We start from the raw sequence: 19,301 nt of genomic DNA on the forward strand, positions 1-19,301 counted from the left end.
AAGCAAAGGCTGGCAGTACGGCGACGGAGTGAAAGGTCTAATAGACCGTATTCTGCTTTCAGTGATGACACGCTGACGCCGTATGAATATGAAGAGTGAATCAGTCTGGATGCTCTGTTTTGTAGTGATTCAAGTGCATTTATGATGTAGGCGTGATGCTGGTTCCAAATGGGCGATGCATATTCTAACTTTGATCTTACAAAAAGATTTATAAGCTAATAGTTTTACGTTTTGAGGGGCATGGCGGAGATGGCGGCATGAAAATCTAAGCGTTTTATTAGCAGATGCAATGATATTAGTAATGTGCGTGGTCCAGGACAAGTCACTACACAGGGTGACAGCTGAATACTTATACGACAACACGCACTGCAAAGGGACATTACGTATTGCGTAGAGAAAATCAAGTGGGTTACGGCGGCGGTAAAAGGACAGGCGTGTACTTTTATGAGGGTTAAGCTGCATTAACCAGTCTTCACACCATTCCTGAATGCGGTTGAGGTCGTCTCATTTATACCGCGCGCTCGTTTGAACACATTTAGAAAGCTCACGACAACAGTTCATACAACACTGGTCACCCTATTAATGCGAAAGCATTACTAGGCTATGCTGACGGGATCGTGTCCACAAAACATGTCATCAAAACGTGTCCTTAGCAGTTGTAACTCAGAAGAGATAGTGCCAAACGAATGGTTTCGATCGATAGAGGACAAAGTGAGGTTGATGTCGCAGAAAGAATTTTCAAAATCGGATTAGTAGTTAGTTAATTAGGGCCAAACATGTCCAAAAAGTTGGCGGGGCCGGAGCAAAAGTGGCGCCAAATCTGAAACCGCCGGAAGTGGGCGGAGTCAAAGCGTGGCGCCAAATTTGAGAAACCGGAAGTGTGGCTGAAGCCAAGCGTGGCGCCAAACTTGAAAACGAAGCGTTGTGCCAAGTTTAAAGACTCAAAATGGGCAATTGTGACAACTGGGAAATTGGATGAATTGACATCAATTCTTTCAATCAAAGAGAGGCGACGAGCGAAGCAAAGAGAGGTGAATAGGGCCGAGGAGGCGTCAATGGTTTCGCATTCCTCCAATGCGGGTCACCGCAGTGATCTCGAACGTTTTTTTTTTTTCTGCAGGCGATACGGCGAGCGTAATCATGAGGGTTAACTCTGCGTACTTCATCATCGTCTCCGGGGCGGTCATCTTCTTTTACACCGCACTTGGCGGCTTCTACTCGGTCACGTACACGGACGCCCTCCAGGTGGTCACTACCGCTGTGTTGCTGGTGAGAGCTCGACGGCGCAACCGCAGGACTTCACGACAAACGGGCATGGTTTAATCGATGTCTTCGTAATCTGTCGTCGTAATCGTTGACGAAGTGCAAAAAATAGACCTCCTTTCACATTAGTTTCCACGGTTGACTACTTTTTATTCGTGTAATTGCACTATATCTGCTAAACAGTCGAAAGCTCGTCATAACGAAATCGTTTATAACGAAATAATGGATATAACGAAGGGGTGACGATTGTCCTTGCAAGCTCGGTCAACATGGGCTATAACTAAGCTACGGCTATAACGAAGTAATCGCCGGACCTCTTCAACTTCATTATAACCAAGTTGAACTGTTTTTTTTTCTGCCTGTCTTACTCTTGCATGAACAGTAGCGTTCGCCAGTGGCTGTCAGATACATCACGGAATGCCAACCAGGAAAACTGCGTGTGCAGTGGTATACGGTATCGGCTCTACAAGACTGTATTTAAAGTTGGGGAACTACAGACAGGTGGTGACTGACCAGGCTGAACTCGCAACAGATTTTTGAAGGCTGATAGACGTTCCAGAGTAAATATAAGCGCTTGTACGCTGCATACTGCCGCGTTTTCTGTGTCTAATGGGGCCATCCGTGGTGTGCAGTGGTTGTGCGTTCCTTCGTGCGTGTCCAACAAGGCGGTCGGCACAGTTCCGCCGCCCCACAACGACTGGATCGGCACCGTCGCCAGCGAAGACGTCAGCCAACTCGTGGACTTCTTCCTCATGACTGCGCTCGGCGGAATCCCGTGGCAGGTATGCAACACTGTGCAGCGAGTGTTAAAATTACGCAGTCCAGTCCCTGTAAAAAGGGAGACTCATTGGCATCCACCCAAGCGCAGCCTTACGGCTACAAAGGAAAGCTGTGTGCAGCTTTCTCGGAAACTTCGTAGTTCAAGAAAAATTCGTCCTGGTCCGGGATTTGAACCCGGGACCACCGCTTCACGGCCTGAGCAGTGCTCTAACAATTGAGCTAACCGGGACTGCGACTGCTTGGTAGAGCGACTGCTCCGGTGAAGCGGTGGTCCCGGGTTCAAATCCCGGACCGGGACGAATTTTTCTTGAACTACGAAGTTTCTGAGAAAGCTGTATAGCTTTCCTTTGTAACCGTACGGCTGCGCTTGTGTGGATGCCAATGAGTAATTACTCCCTTATTACAAATTTTCTCCACCTTTGGGGGATTCCCCTAAACATCTGACCAGTCCCAGTAGCCCTCCTGAGTTGGCTGTCACTCAGGAGGGAGCAGATAGGAACGCAGTCGTTCTCGCCATATAAGTTGGTGTAATCAGCTTTCAAGGAAAACCGTTAGCCATTTTATACGTGCTGTATGTACTGCAGGATGTCTTAAATTCGAGTTCCACGCGTCAGGCGAACCGAATATACAGCCTTCGCCACAAATATACAGCAGACGTGGTGTGCTTCTAAACCATGAAGTATGGCTCTCTTACACACTAGGAACTAAATTTCGGAGAAGAGAGGACAAAACTTAATCTCACAGTCGAGAAATGGCCTTTAAAAAAACGAGGTGGGCTGGAAATTTTTGATAAAGGCTGTAGGTGCGAAATATATAGGTGTAGAATGTCTTCCCACGATGAAACCCTGCGTGTATTTCTGGGGATTCAAAGGCTCATTGACTTAGTCACTACTAGTTAATCGGATTAGTTGTTTTAATGCGATGGAATTTAGGTTGTTGTCCCGCAAAAAATTCCTGCTTTCCTGTCACGAAATTCTGACTGGTCTAGAGGTCACGTGACTTAGTGACGTCATCACAACTTGCTCACCGGACTGTGAGGAAATTGACGGTTTGTGAGTGCAGACTGGGTCTCACAAGCCCCACTGGTGGTGTGTTTGGGACAGTCACCTGCCGGGGCTGTGGCGCATCTCTGAACCATTGTATCACTGCTCCAGTAGTGGTATTAGGACTTCCCACGATCTATAAATGCGATTGAGAGGGTCGTGACGTCATGAGCACCATGTGACCACCAGTGGCATCGTCAGTTTTTTAAATATGAGAACACCGAGTTTCGAAGTTGGCCCACATCTCTAAATCCCACAGTACACTCAAAAATTAGGCAGTAGGCTTATCCCGTAAATGGATTAATGTGTATCAGTGGGGATTAGTGGTCAATAAGATGAATTATCGGTCTGATTAGCATTAATTTCTATGCTAATCCAATGGAAGATAATCGAACATCCTAGTAGGTGATGGCTCATGCATATCACGTAAGGGCAATGAAGCCGGCTCCAACCGGAGTTTTGGGGGGAAATCGCATGAGCATTAGACACTCATCGTAGACACCACAGCAGGCAACGTGAATGCATCGTATTGTTTTCTTTAAAAATGAGGTTCAGAAGCCCCCCCCCCCCCCTCCCCAAGTTATTTTGTAAACCCTTTGCCGACGTGACCTGGGTCAGCCTGTCTTAATGCATTGTGGACTGGAGGTGTTGTGTTGTGTCGGGTTTTATGACACATAGACAACTGAGGCCATCATGCGCCAAACTCATGAAGGGCTATAAGATTGTTTATGCTTTTTCACCCACAGAGTGCACCGGTCATTCCTTCGCCTCTGTGTAGTTTTGACAGAGTATGCGTACCTGCTCTACCTGGATATCATTCTCCATCATGCGTAATATTTTGCGTGAGTCCAGATTGATAACTTTAATAGCATTTTAATCGACAAGCAGGTGCAGAGTGGGACACCTCTGGCGACATATATAGTATGGTGGAGCTGCCATAAAAAGAATGTAAACCAATAAGCTCCTGCCTACCTCTGGCGACAGGAAGAAAGAAAAAAGTGACAGTATTTTGTTTTGTAGCGACAGCTACATTACGGTAGCATTTCGAGCCTTCAGCGTGGCGGCGCCGCCACGCTGTCACGTGGTGGTGGTGCGGAGCAGCTGCCGGTGGCGCGGCGCCATGGCTGATCACGTGGTTCGTCACGTGGTTGGGCGCGTGACAAAGTTCCACTCGGCCAGCTGCAGCTATCGCGTCACTCCAGGTTTAACCAGAGCTAAACCACAGCCAATTTTTTTTTTTTCAAAACAGATCAGGACACTGGTGGCGGCCGTACAGACATGACTGTTTCTTTTAAGCGTGCACCGTGCTCTACTCAAAGTAAACACTAAGACGCAGCGTTTACCGCGCGATGTGCATCGCAGGTCTACTTCCAGCGAGTCCTTGGCTGCCAGTCCGCGGTGGAGGCCAAGATCCTCTCCTTCATGGCTGCCGTGGGCTGCATATTCCTCGCCGTGCCACCGGTCATCATCGGCATCGCCGCCAAAAATACCAGTGCGGTTCCTCCTTCCTCTACCGGCTTAAATGATTTGCTTGTTTCTCAAGTCTGGTGGCATCGCTTCACGACTGAATTTCATTGAAACAGACGCTGTGTGTGCAACTTTAGTCGGAGAGCATTTCCAGGATCGCGTTTAAGTCAGCGCAGTCGGGCGCGGCGTTCAAGTCAACAGCGCTCATCGAACGAAACGAAATCACTTGTATGATATACTGGAAACGTATTTCGACCCGCCGCAGTGGCTCAATGGTTAGTGCGCTCTACTACCGATCCGGAATTCCCGGGTTCGAACCCGACCGCGGCGGCTGCGTTATTATGGAGGCAAAACGCTAAGGCGGCCGTGTGCTGTGTGATGTCAGTGCACGTTAAAGATCCCCAGGTGGTCGAAATTATTCCGGACCCTCCACTACGGCACCTATCTCTTCCTTTCTTCTTTCACTCACTCCTCTAACCCTTCCCTTACGGCGCGGTTCAGGTGTCCGATATATGAGACAGATATACTGCGCCATTTCTTTTCCCCAAAAACCAATTATTATTATTAACCGATGGGCCCTCTTAGAACCTTTAGCTCTAAGGGAAACAAACAGTTTTCTACTGCAAGAACAAGAAACTGTAGTTGCTATCTCGAGGAGAATCGTTCTACACAGGCGTTTTTACAGCGTCGGGCTTTTAGAGCGTATTGCGTGCCTCCATCGTTTGAGTCCATCGTATACGCGTTTTGCGCAGACTTCACGGCCGTGGGCTACCACGGTTCGTTCCAGCTGAGCGACGAGGACGGCTCGAAGGTTCTGCCCGTCACGATCTCCTTCCTCACCTCTGGCCTCACTTCCATCTTCGGCCTGATCAGCATCGCGGCCGCCGTCATGTCGTCCGCAGATTCCTCCATGCTCAGCGCCGCCACCATGGTCACCAGGAACGTCTACCACTGCCTGATCCGGCCCTACGTACGTGGCACGCCACGCGGCATCCTCTGATGATGCTTATCCGGTTGTGTTGCATCTGCTGTGTATAATTTAGGAGCATTAATTGGACTGGTTGCCGTTGTACTTTGTAAGAGCACGAGCAAGCGCACACGCATAAGGAGAAAAAAGGACACCAGGAGCGCTATGGTCTTTGCTTTGTCTTCTTCTTGTGTTTGCTGATACTCTCCAAAAAAATAATTTGCAAGTCGTTATAACTTCCTTAGTTTCTCACTTGAACCACTTATAACCAACGTGACGGTCGCCAGGATTGTGTTGATTGCATCTGAGAGCCAGAAGCACTAAATCCGGCGAAACTGGCATCCATTTCTTAAAAGAAATTGCTATGCGCGTCGGCTTCTTCTAAGGAGGGCATATCCGCTTTCCAAGCTCTGCAGAGCCGCCAGCGTGAGCATCTGCATATTGATCCTCGCAGCTTCGCTGTCTCAGGAATGCCGCGTTTCTGAAAGCGCAGGCCACGGAAATGGAGGTGGTGATCGCTCTGCGCACCATGGTTTGCACCCTGGGCGCCTTCGCCACCTACATGGCGCTCTCGGTGAGGTCCGTGTTCGAACTGTGGACCCTGTGCTCGGACATCGCCTACGTGCTTCTCTTCCCGCAGCTGCTCTGCGTGTTCTACTTCAAGGAGACCAACGCGTACGGCTCGGTCTTGGGTGAGCTTTGGTTCGACCTCCTCTTTTTAAGGCATTTCCTGGCTCATGAGTGGCGCCACCGGAAGCTGTGGAAGTTGTGGACAGAGCGTGTGCGCAAGAACTGAACAAAGGGGCTTTACAGATTTTCGTGGTCGAATCCACGTGCGGACCTACCTACGAACGTGTTCTAAGTATATATATATATATATATATATATATATATATATATATATATATATATATATATATATATATATATATATATATATATATATATATATATATATATAGAATTCACATTAATGATGAACTCAGATTAGGTCTTCAAAATGTTCACGGCTTGGAGCGCCAAGGCAACTAGACATCTTGTGGAGTACTTCAAGCGCTAACAAACGACACAGAGAGGGGGGGGGGACACAGTATTCCACAATGAACGTTTACCAACTACCTCAATTGTCTGTCCTGTTGCAGCTAGACATCTAGTTGGCGACGGTGGCCACGTAACCAAGGTGGCGAGAGGGCGATTAAGGAGAAGTGATTAGGTATATAGGAATTAAGGATTGAGGAGGTGGGGGATTGTTTAAGTGCCTCGGCGCTTCAGCTCTCTTCAGGTCGCTGTATATGCAGCCCTGTAGCTTTTCCCGCGTCTGTGTGTAGCGTTCACCATGAGCGCCCTGTTCCGGTGCCTGTGCGGCGAGCCCACGCTGAACGTACCGGTGTTCGTCAAGCTACCCCTGTACGACCCGGAAGCTGGCCAGCGGTTCCCCTTCCGCTTCCTGTGCATGGCGCTCGGGCTGTGCACGCTCATCCTGGGCTCGTCCCTCGCCACCACGCTCTTCCGCCGGGGGTGGCTGCCGGAGCGCTTCGACGTCTTCAGGGTCTACTTCGTGCCACCGGAACTGGCGCTGCTGATGCGCAAGCAGTCGACCGTCTCCATCGAAGGCTTCCCCCTGCCCGGCGCAGATGTGGACTCGCCCGAAGCTCAGCCCGCAGCCTTGGAGCCCCAACAGCAGCCTGCGGTCGCCGACCAGGTGGGGAAGAAAGCTCAGCCTTCAGCCTCGGAGTCCGATCAGCAGCAGCCTTCGGTAGCCGACGAGGGAGGGAAGAGACCTCCTGGCACAAGGGACCGGAGGCCGTCGGCGGCTTCGAGGACGGGCGACGTGTCCGAGAGGCGGGGGTCGTCCCGCAGGTCGTCCCAGGCTGCGCCGCCGGCCGGAAAGGTGGCCACTGAGGCCGGCACCGAGTCGAGGATGTCGCGCAGGGGCTCCGCGTATTCCGGCTCCAGGGGCAGCGCTTCACAGAAAGCTCAGCGCAGGAAGTCGGTCCAGTCAGGCGCCAGCAAATCGTCCGAGTGACGACTTCGGGGGGTAGAACTCTGGGGCCGAAGAGCGTGGCCCTCGTTCGCAGCCAATGCGCATCAGCAATGGACTAATAGTTCCGACTCCTGATTCGCGTAGCTTTGTGGGTTTTTTTTTGCGTATATATTTTTATTTCTTCTGAATCAATGCGATCTTTCATCCCTTCCACAGCACACGTAGCTTTTATTTAAAACAATGGACCCTTCAAGTATGTTTTATTTTCTTATTTCGTATACCTGCAAGTGTTTGAGAGACAGTCACGCGCTTTTTGCGAAGAGTTCGCTGGATCGGGCTTGGATAGCGGCTGATATTTTTATGTGTTCGTATTCTGTGTGCGTAGAACTGTGAACCGAGGCGTTCAAGGCTTTGTCGGACAAAAAAGCTGCTTGCCTTGTGAAATAGCCCTGCGACGCGTGCTATGACATGACTTATGCGTCAAAATATGCGTGCCTGTTTGAAATTTTTTGAAACTCGAAGCGTCTCATCGCTGCTGCACAGTGTCGCACCTTGCTGGTAATGCTTATTAAACGGAGCGGGCCACTTCGCCCTGTATCCAACTGCGTGCGCCTGGGAAACGTTAGTTCACGGTCGGTACGTCAGTTTGTGAGAGGGTCACTGACGTTGAGATTTCTCAAAATGCTTTCGGTAAGCATTGCAACGCGTCAGATGTTTCGCCAATAAATTAGTATTATCCCCCTCTATTCTAAAGGTAAGGAATTCACCCCACATCTACCTACGTCCTTGCGACATGGCAGCGCTCCATAGCAGACTGATAAAAGATTGCATCTAGCTAAGTTTAGAGAGAACACCATTCCAAGCTTGTGCTGGACGTACAAAGGTTGCACTATACCTCTCCTTTGTCCTGCACAATCCTGAAATGTTTTGTCTCAGGCCAGCAGTACAATAGGCAGGACCGCATTCCTACTGAGGTGTCTGGCAGTAGTAAAGATGTTAAGAGACATAGCAGACAGGAGTATATAATATGGTGGAGCTGCCATAAAAAATGTAAACCAATAAGCTCAAGCAGACAGGAGCAGGCTGATGCACGTCCACCCCCCAAAGGGGACCAATCCATGAACCGGCAGCAACATCACCCCGCCATAGAGGGCGTCACACTGGCCGCCGGTCCCGTTGGTCACAGGCCGACGGCCAAATGTCGCGTCCACCCCAATGGCAGCCCAACAAAGGGGCAACGACAGCATCCCTGAAAACCCAACCAGCACTAGGTGCCCGGGATCAATCCAGTTGAAGCCGAAAGGCAGGGGAATCATCCTCCGCGGCATGCAGGCCCTTTGTCCTTTGTCCAGAACAGACATTGCACAAGATCCGTCCTTTAAGCTCTGTGTCGAGGCCGGTGATAGAAGATCGCCAACCATTATAGTCTTGTTATTAGGCTGAGCTGAGATTGCCCCGCCAGGTTTTCCCAACAACAATTATCATCAGTTAAACTACGTCATCTGTCGTGCGGCTCATGCTAACCCTGTCCTGGACTAACTTCCACCGACCAATTCCCGAAAACTCGCTATAGCTGCATCTGCACACCTGACCGCCGTCGATCCCTGCTACGCTCTACCTCCCCTTGGAATCAACTTCATTACCCCGAGCGACAGCCCCTCCGCATCACACGTCCTGGCCAGTAAATAATGTACTCTCTAAAAACCATCGCCCCGCCGCGGTGGCTCAGTGGTTAGGGCGCTCGACTACTGATCCGGAGTTCCTGGGTCCGAACCCGACCGCGGCGGCTGCGTTTTTATGGAGGAAAAACGCTAAGGCGCCCGTGTGCTGTGCGATGTCAGTGCACGTTAAAGATCCCCAGGTGGTCGAAATTATGCCGGAGCCCTCCACTACGGCACCTATTCTTCCTTTCTTCTTTCACTCCCTCCTTTATCCTTTCCCTTACGGCGCGGTTCAGGTGTCCAAAGATATATGAGACAGATACTGCGCCATTTCCTTTCCCCCAAACACCAATTATTATTATTATTATTATTATTATTATTATTATTATTATTATTATTATTATTATTATTATTATTATTATTATTATTATTATTATTATTATTATTATTATTATTATTATTATTAAAACCCCTCAATAAGTTCGTAGGCAGTCTTACTTGCCGTCCATGCCTATGGCATACTCTTTACTGAATTCTAGCCAATGTGCTTCCGGGGTGATTTCCTTTCGGGCGTATCCCACACATCCAGCGCTCCGCCATCACCATACTTCTCGAAGGCAGTGCGTATAAGGTTCCCAGATGCACGCCTTCGCCGTTGACGCGAATAGGCACTGGCATAAATTCAGCCCTGTAGTGCCATCGTCGCCATCGTCGTGATTATCATCATCATCCTCATTATTCAGGTCCTCCTCGCCACGTGCGGGCGCCGGTAGATGAAGAAGGACAAGAAGACATGATCGCGTCGAGGAGGGACGCCATTTACCTCATCGGGGTCCACATGGTGTGTTCGGCCAGCGCTTGTCCACTGCGGCTCAGTATTGCTTACTTCTTTTTGGTTGGCCCTCACTGGGCAGCTTATAGAGCGAGGTAGCTAAAGCGTTAAAATACTGGCCTTTTTGACTGCCTTCGCAGGTACCCAACCTCATCGGCATCGTGCGCTTTTCGTACGGCTTCCATCGAACGGGGGCACGTGAGTGTGTGTGGTCCGCCTCGCCGCGGACCATTGGTGGTGTTTTCGGGTGGTTGCGGGCCGCTTGCTTTTTATCCAAGGAAAATTGTTTCGTTCATGATACTCCTGTCGCGTTGATGTGCGTAAATTGGCGTCGAGCCGGAGGGAGACGCATAGGCATCACCGAACGTCGTCGTCTCTTGTTGCACAGCCGTCGACGGGGCCTTGTTCGACACCACGCTCGCCGTCGAATGCATGCTGAACATCGTCAGCGACGCACTGGTCATCCTACTTCTTTGGCAGGCGGTGAGCACCACTGTCGACATTCCCGCCAGCCGCGATATACAGCGCCCAGAGAACGCTGCGCCGTGTCGAGCTGAGGAAAACGGAATTACGGACAGTAGCTTCTACGTTCCAAGAAAGATTATCGCGTACCTGTGGCTGCACTCGCGAGATATCACCAATTTTCTATCTAGGGCGTCTGCGGATAAATGGCGAATCACTCGAAGGCTCCAAAAAACATTTGCATGCGTGAAAGCGCGTCCACTGCGTTCGGAAGCGCGAAAACTGAGAGTGTAGCCTGCTCAGCAGCACAGCGATTCTTTAAAAACTTGAGCGCGAAGATCCAGCGTCGCCATCTAAGGAAAGGAATAAGAGTGGACCGCGGCCTAAAGTGTATAGTTAGTGGCTGTGTAAGGAGTGGAAGATGCGATATACTGGTGTTTCTCTGCTTTCATGCTAGGCCTCTCTACAGCATTGTCAGGCGAACAACGAACGCGGCAGTTCGCAACTACCAGAGCTGCTATGCGTTCATGTGCATTCTCCGGTTATTTATATTGTCCTCCTCGTGTAATACTCTCTAGGCCTCTAAGGGTACAATAAATTATAAGATGATGATGATGGTTATAATGATATCCGTGTGGTTTTCCACGCATATACTATCAATTAGAACTGTGGTCGTTAAATGCTGTGGTTCTGTACTCAGGGTGTTTTATTAGCACCAGCATCCAATTTTCATCTTTTTTCTACGCAAATACGGTAGCGAGTGCTCTCAACCCCAAATCATCGTACTTATACTGCTTGCCTTGCGCCGTTTGTTGAAGCGCAAGCAGTACGCTTGCCTCCACCTCATCTCTTCCCTACTTACCTCACTGCGAGAAAAGAAACCGGCGAGTGTAGGAACTTACGAAAAAACGCAGTGTACGTCCCTTGCGCGGCGACATTACATGCTTGACACGAGTCTTCAATTCGATCGTCATGTTGGTGGCAGTAACGATAACTCAACACGTTATGGAATCCTCGTCTCCATCGAAGGGAGTTTAAGCGTGCTGTAATAGTTTTGACAAGAGAGGAGAGAGTAGCTGAGGGGAAGAGGCTCAAAGGGTTGTCGTCTGTGAGAAACCACAAAGAACGCGTCCAAATCCTTCCCTTACGGCGCGGTTCGAGTGTCCACCGACATATGTGAGACAATTACTGCGCCATTTCCTTTCCTCAAAAACAAATTTTCAATTTCAAATCGGCTGCGCGAGTGGCGCTATACTTAGTGGTGTCATTGAGGCATCTGCGTGTATAAACACCTTCGTTCATGTCGTTCCGAGTGGTCCCCTAGAGGTGGAATCAGTTTACTAATTATATAGAATTGGTGGATTTTTCCTTTTTCTCTCTCAAGAAAAAGTTCGGTGATGTTTTGTTGGGCTGACTTATTGTGTTTCTTCATTTCTGTCTTCTTAAAAACGTAGGACAGGGCGAACGGACCCTCCGTAGACCCTGTAAGTAAACGATTGTCTTGCATCTGAGAGCGTTCCGCAGAATATCTATTGCTTGCTGCGACCTCGGTGGCGTCTGGCTCAGGGTTATTTGGCGCTTTCTAGTGCATTACGTCACTTGACAATCGCGGCGATACTCTAGACGGACACGGTTGGCTTCATAATATAAACAGGCATCACAAGTCATGTAAATGAGTAAGGGAAAACGTCCACAGATGCTGTATAATAAATTCTACATCAATTCAGATACTCTTAAAGAATAGCAGTAGACTCCTTAGAAATGTGCCCTCCAGATGACCATTATAATTCATCAGCAAATTTTCTGCGTAATCTCAGGAAATGCTCATCACAGCGTTGCACCATTAACTCTCCATAAATGTACACATTAAGCGGATATAGAAAAAGCTATGGCTCGTGTAATGGAAATACTCCACAAGGACTCCGCACAATTATCATCAGGAACTACACATAAAGTATGTTTCATGTGATTAAATTGTAGGAGCAATGACGCAGAAACATCATTTTTTGCGACTTCGTGAAAATAAACCTAGGCTGCGATAGGTTCGTGGCGGAATTTCCAGTTGGTTCCCGTTTGTCCGTATTATCTTGTAGTCAAAACTGTGCGCACTCTTCGATTTCAGCTTTTTTTTTATTGTGACAGTTGGCATGCTGGCATAAAGTATTTAATTATAGGTACACACTGGACTCTTGAAGAAACTCTCGTAACATCCGGTGGTGCGGCCCAAAAATCCATTCTTCTACATCTAGATGGACGGCCTGGGGGTGGTCCACCAGACTTCAGCTTGACTTCTGCAAAGACATTAATAATGCGAAAGCATTAGATGACTCATCAACACAAAAACCCGGGTAGTTACAAAACTCGCGATTGGACGGAATAGTGTGACGTCATGAAAGGCGAGAAAATAGCCAGTGTTATCCCTTAATAGTCAATCCTAGCACTTACAGCTGCACAAACACGAAGGAAGAGAACAGAATTAGAATACAATTGGAATGGAATTGGAATAGAATTTCATCGATTTTGCATTACTCTCCTGGAAGTTGCTCAAAATGCCTCCTGTAATTTTAGATTGAATCTCTCTCAATCAACGCAGCTACTTTCGTTCTGTCTCTTAACCGCGTTCCCTTTTATCATTTCTCTCTGTCCATCTCACTCCGTTCTCTTTAATAGTTCGCTGTTATATACTGTCAACGTTTCTAGACTTTGAGCGTAGAACTCGTGCGCTCAAGCCTGCTTCCTCACAATCAACGCAGGCAGTAATTTCACGTGCGCTGGGCGTGTTCGTGGTGTGGAACACCGCGGCGCTTCTGTTCTGCTGCGGCGCCAACCTCGCCGGGCTCCGGTACCCGCCCAAGTGGGTGAGTGCGATATTAGGCAGCTTTAAAGAGCTGCGTATCGGCCGCGACCGGGCGATCATACAATGTTCACCATGTTCGCACCCGCCGGAGCAATGCTATATATGTATACGGTGTACTACAGCGATGCTCAGCACAGCGCCGGGAGTCACTGCTTCAGTGTCTAATGTTCCTGCACATTGAAAACATGCACGATTGGGTAGCCGCCGCGGTGGCTCAGTGGTTATGGTGCTCGGCTGCTGATCACACGAAAGACGCGGGCTCGAGCCCGGCCACGGCGACCGCATTTAGATGGAGGCGAAATGCTGGAGGTCCGTGTACTGTGCGATGTCAGCGCACGTTAAAGAACCCCAGGTGGTCGAAATTTCCGGAGCCCTTCACTACAGCGTTCCTCATAGCTAGAGTCGCTTTGGGACGTTAAACCCCCATAAATCCTTAATCATGCACGGTGCAATGCATGGTGTGTCATTTACGATACAGGCGGCAGAAAAGGCAACGAGTTTTTCGTTTGCGTTAACGAAAGATCAGCATATCCTCGCCTCGTTATACAAACCACATTTCCCAGTCTACTACATATGAAAGAAAAGTGGGTATCACGTCCTAGAAATTACAAGCGTGCTGAAAGATTCCTCAACAACCCAGCCTCAACTTGCCAGAAAAAGCAATTAAATTTTATAAAGAAACCGCTACATCAGCACGCGATGAAATTAATATGATAATAATAATTGGTTTTGGGGAAAAGGAAATGGCGCAGTATCTGTCTCATATATCTTTGGACACCTGAACCGCGCCGTAAGGGAAAGGATAAAGGAGGGAGTGAAAGAAGAAAGGAAGAATAGGTGCCGCAGTGGAGGGCTCCGGCATAATTTCGACCACCTGGGGATCTGTAACGTGCACTGACATCGCACAGCACACGGGCGCCTTAGCGTTTTTCCTCCATAAAAACGCAGCCGCCGCGGTCGGGTGAAATAAATATGAATACTGCTATTGGGGATATGGTACGTTCCCGAGTATGTGCGCTCAAGTTTACCGTTCTTAGCCGTTCAGAAAATTGCCTACAGTTTGCTGATCTTATTTGTACAGTAAAGTTTCTTTTAATAAAATTACTATAAACTCTTATATTTCTGCTATTTAGGAGCCAGTATCGAGGAAATTCTAGATATTTGGGAAGAAATCCGAGTTTTCGTACAGTGTATGACTGGGATAATGAAAAGACGACCTTTGAGCATTTCACTTTGGCGTCCTCGAATGGTGGCTCCAGTCACAATTCCGCCCTGCTGTTTCGGAACGAGCTTTTTTTTCTAGCCGAGCAATCCTCTACTGAGCAGCAGAAATGCTATTTTCTGCCAGAGCGCAGCAAATTCTGACGTAAGGATTAACGTGCACTGAAACATGCGTCATTACTTGGCCAGCCGTCTGTGCGTAACGATATCTTTGCTGCCCTACTTTCCGACTTATTTAACGATTTCTCGTACCTGCCAACGTATTGTACACAACACTTTCTATGGAAAAGAAATTTAACCGCCCTGAGTAAAACGTACGTCGTCTTCTCGCGACATGGGTGTTGCGCTCCGCCTTTTGAAGTCGCTTATCTTATAAAGCAGCCACCACTCGTAGCGAGAGAAAGCGCATTGTAACCACCGGTACACGGCGTTTACAGAATAAGATATAAGTTTTGTTAAACCTCCATATTTGGCATGCCTGAAAGCTAGCCTATCATTCTATAGACTTAAGTGCATGGTGTTTTTAAGCACGGGGCCAAACGCTCAAATCTCGCCGCAGATATAGTCGCGGTCTTCGGTGACTGACCGGAACGTCTGCTTTGTGCTTTTGGCCTTTGTGGTTATCGGCACCGAGGCGTCCACTAATTACGAACAGTGTGTGAAAGTATATCTATACCTGTTCCCAGACTTCGTTTAAAAATGGTGGTCAGTTACAGCTTCCACTCAGCCTTCAGTGAAAAGTACGTGCATGGGACCGTTATTTTTGGCTGTCGTCAATGTGGCCTCTCTGCCGTCCATTGCACTTTTCGAACCTAAACAGGCACATAGTCTCCCAGTCTGCGCTGCAAAAAGAACACTGTCAGTTTTATTTCACTGCTGGGTGTGAATGCCACTTTGAATAATATGTGAAATAACTGAAGCTGGTGACCTTAATGAACCTCTCTTCCTTTCTCTTTTTCTTCAGTACACGGGGCAGGACGCAGACGGCATTACCCTGAGACAGCAGGTAAGCACAGAGATAAGCTTCTAGCGTAACATCATCTGCGACGCGTCTCTTGCTGTCTCTGCTGCAATGTAAACTTCTCGCTCTACACTTGCGAAGACTATGGGCAAGCATACTAAGATCGCATACCTTTCCCATGTGCAGCTGAAGATTGTTTTGTTCTGGGCACCTTGGATCATCCTATCCGCACACTGGAAGGTAAGCAAATTCCATTCCACATGAAAACTACAAAAGAAGTAAGACTGCTTATTCAGGCAACAAAATGAGCGTCAAGCAGGTCGGCGGATTGACGGACCTGGGCCAATTGATCCTCCTGTGCGGGAGAGTCCAGCCATGCACTCCAAGAGACAGGGGGAGGGTGGAGGTAATGGGCGGATTCGATACAGACGGGACAAAAGAAAAGGCAGTGGTCTACGTCAGCACAGTGGAAGGGCTAGTTGGGCCAAGGTGGTTCGAAACGAAAGGGGTAGAGATAGATTGCTCCCGGGTAGTGAGGGCGTTGGTTTAAACGTCACGATTGATGTGTGGTGGAGGGGGGGGGGGGGTCTCAGGCGGAGGAATGCGGCGCAGAAATGCGAGTATGGTCATCGAGAAGCTCCTTGTAGTAGCCTTTAAAGTTGCGTTTCTATGCATGTCCCTCGTCACTTGTCGGTGGGCTGACCCAGGTCATTGCCCGGCCCGGTTATGAAAATCGCTGACAAGTTGATGAACCAGTTCTTTACATGCAACCCCCGAATGTCCACGGTATCCACTTCAGGGCAACCATGGCTGGTCGTAGTGAGAAGAGGGCATCGTCACGACCGTTTCAGAGCTCGATGTGAATGGTACGAGTTTGGATGGAATGGATGGTTGCCTGTCTTTCGTATAGCTTGCGCGCAGGAGTTGTGTAAAGGTCTGTTTGGCGTGCAAGATGAGGTTGATCTCAAGTGAGGTGGTGTTTACAGAATTGGGGGAAAGTCTACACATCTGAGGAATGCTCGCTCGATATCGCAAAAGGCCGGAATCCCACCCATAGATCCTATACCCGTCCGCATCCCTTCCCAACCTCATCGCTTGCACCTCTGCATCCCACCGATCCCCCGAAATATGGAGCCTGGACTCCAGAACGGTCCCCGTCAGGCTGAGACAGCTCGCCGAAACCTCCCCTCTGCACCCACACAGTAGCACGCACTGATGCTTGGTGACTTCACAGTACGAGCAAAGAGGCGTGTGTTTTCTGCTGTCCTCATTTCCAGGATCCATATCCCGAGACGTGAGGATCCTTCCGCAACCCACTAAAGGAATGACTGTCGCGGAGGAAAGAAGAAAAAACGGCCGTGGCTTAGCTTGGTTAAGCCTGGTGATTGCGAAGCAATGACCGTAGCGCCCCTGGTGAGAGGAGCGGGAGTTAGGCCGCCGTTGGTGGCTACCGCCTCGCCTCGCGACGGCGTGAGATGGGGCCCCGTTTTTACACAGCTGGTGTGACGTCACACCGACCGTAGCGCCCCTGGTGAGAGGAGCGGGAGTTAGGCCACCGTTGGTGGCTACCGCCTCGCCTCGCGACGGCGTGAGATGGGGCCCCGTTTTTACACAGCTGGTGTAACGTCACTCTAGGTCACGTGGTGTGACGTCACGCAGCGAGGTCACGCTAAAGGTCAATGGTGCCTACCACCGCCTCGCCACGGAACGGGCTGAAGTGCGACCTAAAGTAGTATTGCTTCGCAATAAAAGTCGCATGTCACTAGCAGGAGCAGGTTTCTGCCGATCGCTTTTTGGGCTCAGTCCTCTTGCTGAACAGCTATGTCCTTAAAGTTTATCTCGCAGTTAATTTACCGGCAAAATAAGTTTATGAGACCATTGTAAGCGCCTTGATAGCGAAGTTACGACTGGTACTGTATATACGAGGACAAAAATGGCCTGCTTAGTTCAGGTGGGTCATGCTATCTAACCACATGGGCTGCAAATACGCCATATATTTCTGCTTTTTCTACGTATTATCAACTAAACCGAGCTCTCGATCACTGCCGAAACACGTATTGAGCTTTATAAAGGTTATGCTGCGACATAATGATATAACTGGTTTATTTAGCTCCCCTCGAACAACGTCGATTAATACGTGACCCCGTCTGCCAGTGGGCACTGACACGCCTCTATTTGCACGCGCATAATTTCTCCCTAGCTGTACTACACGACCCTCCTGTACGAGTTTTACAAGATCTACGAGGCAACCGATGGCAAGGCATTCGACGAAGAAAACCTCGTCCACGTGATGGCTGGTGATGACGCGATGACCGCTGGCCCACCCTCCTTACGACCGACTACCCCCGCCCTGACACCCTTCGGACCAAGGCCCGTCATCGCGTCACCGGCCATTGACCCGGCCATCTTCAATGATCCGACGCCCATCTTCGGCCGAACTCCAATTAGCGGTATCACTCCGGACGCGCTGTCACCAGGCAGGCCCTGGCCCCCAGTCTTGACGCCCGTATCACTGGCCCGCACCCCACCGCCAGAGCCATCGGGACCGAGCCCCCGGCCAGACCGCAACCTTGCGCCCGTCAGCGCCATGGCCACCTGTCCAGCTCCAGTCAGCGCGACATCTCCCGGGCCGCGCAGACAGGGCGCTCAGCGTCCAACCTCAAGCAGCGCCCCGACGCCCAGCGTGCAAACGACGCCCGGGGGACTGACGCCCAACACCACGACGACGACCGCCTGCTCGGCGTCCAGCGCGCCGTCTGGGTCCAAGCGTCGCGGGGACCGACGCCCGCCTGCCGAAGCGCAGGACGCGGTCAGCAGGACGTCTGGAAGCGTGACGTCCCGCCAGACGGCCCCCAGCGATCTGACGCCCAGCCAGTATGAGGGCAGTGTTGACCCCGCGGCTGCAAGCAGGGTCAGGCCTGCAGCTGAGCCCAGCGAGGCAGAGGGGCCCGCTTCGCGCGTCCTCAAGGCCAGGCGGCCGAAGCCACCGAAGCCCGGAGGACGCAAGAAGCAGTGATGATCCGCAGTGCGGGAGCAGCCGATGTGACAGCAACGTTAGCGCCTACCACGGCTGCCCACCAGGCGGCGATCTGTGGGCGGACGTTTTCTTACGAACTTCCCTCTCGACCTACGGACATCGAATGCCGATTTGCTGCGATATGACATCAGTCTAGCGGTAGATGATGAACTTAAATACCTAAAGAGCGACAATTTTTTGCCGTAATAAATAATGAAGAGGAGTGCAGCCGTTCTCGTCCGGAGAGAGTCAATCAATAAGGTAAAGGAAGTAGGCAGTATTCAGTAGATTCGATCACTGTAACTGTCCGAAATTACATCACAAATGGTTCTTGGACCCAAACAGCGGTCGCAAGGTGCGCAACAGCCTTAGTATCATATGACGAAAAAAATGGACAGACGATTACGATATTCGGTAATGCAAAATTTGAGCGTACCTCTTCACACGTCACCGGCCACCTTTGGCCAGTTCTCCATTCCTTCTCCGACGACATCTACGACGCGAAACCCGCTAACGGGCGCTTAAGAGCTACGTTTTAAAATGCGGGCAATTTCGTGAACTGCGTGCCCTTCCGAAACAGCTCCTTGCGCAGGAAGAAGCGGGATATTGAGGTCGTTGTTCAAGAGCTCGTGACTGACGAGTAGAGGATGCTCTCCCTGCGAGTGACATGTGTGTCCGACGGTAACCGCCTGCTTTGATTTCGTAACAGCACGGGGAACGGCGACGTAACCATATGAGCACCGCAGATTAGATCGCACCGATCCCACTGATGCAAGCCGAATCCAGC

General features: G+C 50.0%; 2 protein-coding genes across 2 annotated transcripts; both read left to right on the forward strand.

Moving 5' to 3' along the window:
• Nucleotides 1–1,130: 1,130 nt before the first annotated feature.
• On the forward strand, nt 1,131–8,076 carry LOC144118463 (high-affinity choline transporter 1-like). Its single transcript, XM_077651400.1, has 6 exons — nt 1,131–1,269; nt 1,896–2,045; nt 4,449–4,578; nt 5,306–5,523; nt 6,014–6,212; nt 6,849–8,076. The coding sequence occupies exons 1-6, from the start codon at nt 1,141–1,143 to the stop codon at nt 7,544–7,546; spliced, it is 1,524 nt and encodes a 507-aa protein (XP_077507526.1). The 5' UTR covers nt 1,131–1,140; the 3' UTR covers nt 7,547–8,076.
• A 1,882-nt stretch (nt 8,077–9,958) lies between these two features.
• Nucleotides 9,959–18,667, forward strand: LOC144119612 (uncharacterized). The gene is made up of 8 exons (XM_077652186.1): nt 9,959–10,006; nt 10,138–10,195; nt 10,386–10,480; nt 11,914–11,943; nt 13,213–13,317; nt 15,502–15,543; nt 15,685–15,738; nt 17,699–18,667. Exons 1-8 carry the CDS (start codon nt 9,959–9,961, stop codon nt 18,512–18,514), a joined length of 1,248 nt encoding a protein of 415 aa, XP_077508312.1. The 3' UTR covers nt 18,515–18,667.
• Nucleotides 18,668–19,301: the final 634 nt, after the last annotated feature.

The sequence above is a fragment of the Amblyomma americanum genome, chromosome 2, assembly GCF_052857255.1.
Source record: "Amblyomma americanum isolate KBUSLIRL-KWMA chromosome 2, ASM5285725v1, whole genome shotgun sequence".
Lineage (NCBI taxonomy): Eukaryota > Metazoa > Arthropoda > Arachnida > Ixodida > Ixodidae > Amblyomma > Amblyomma americanum.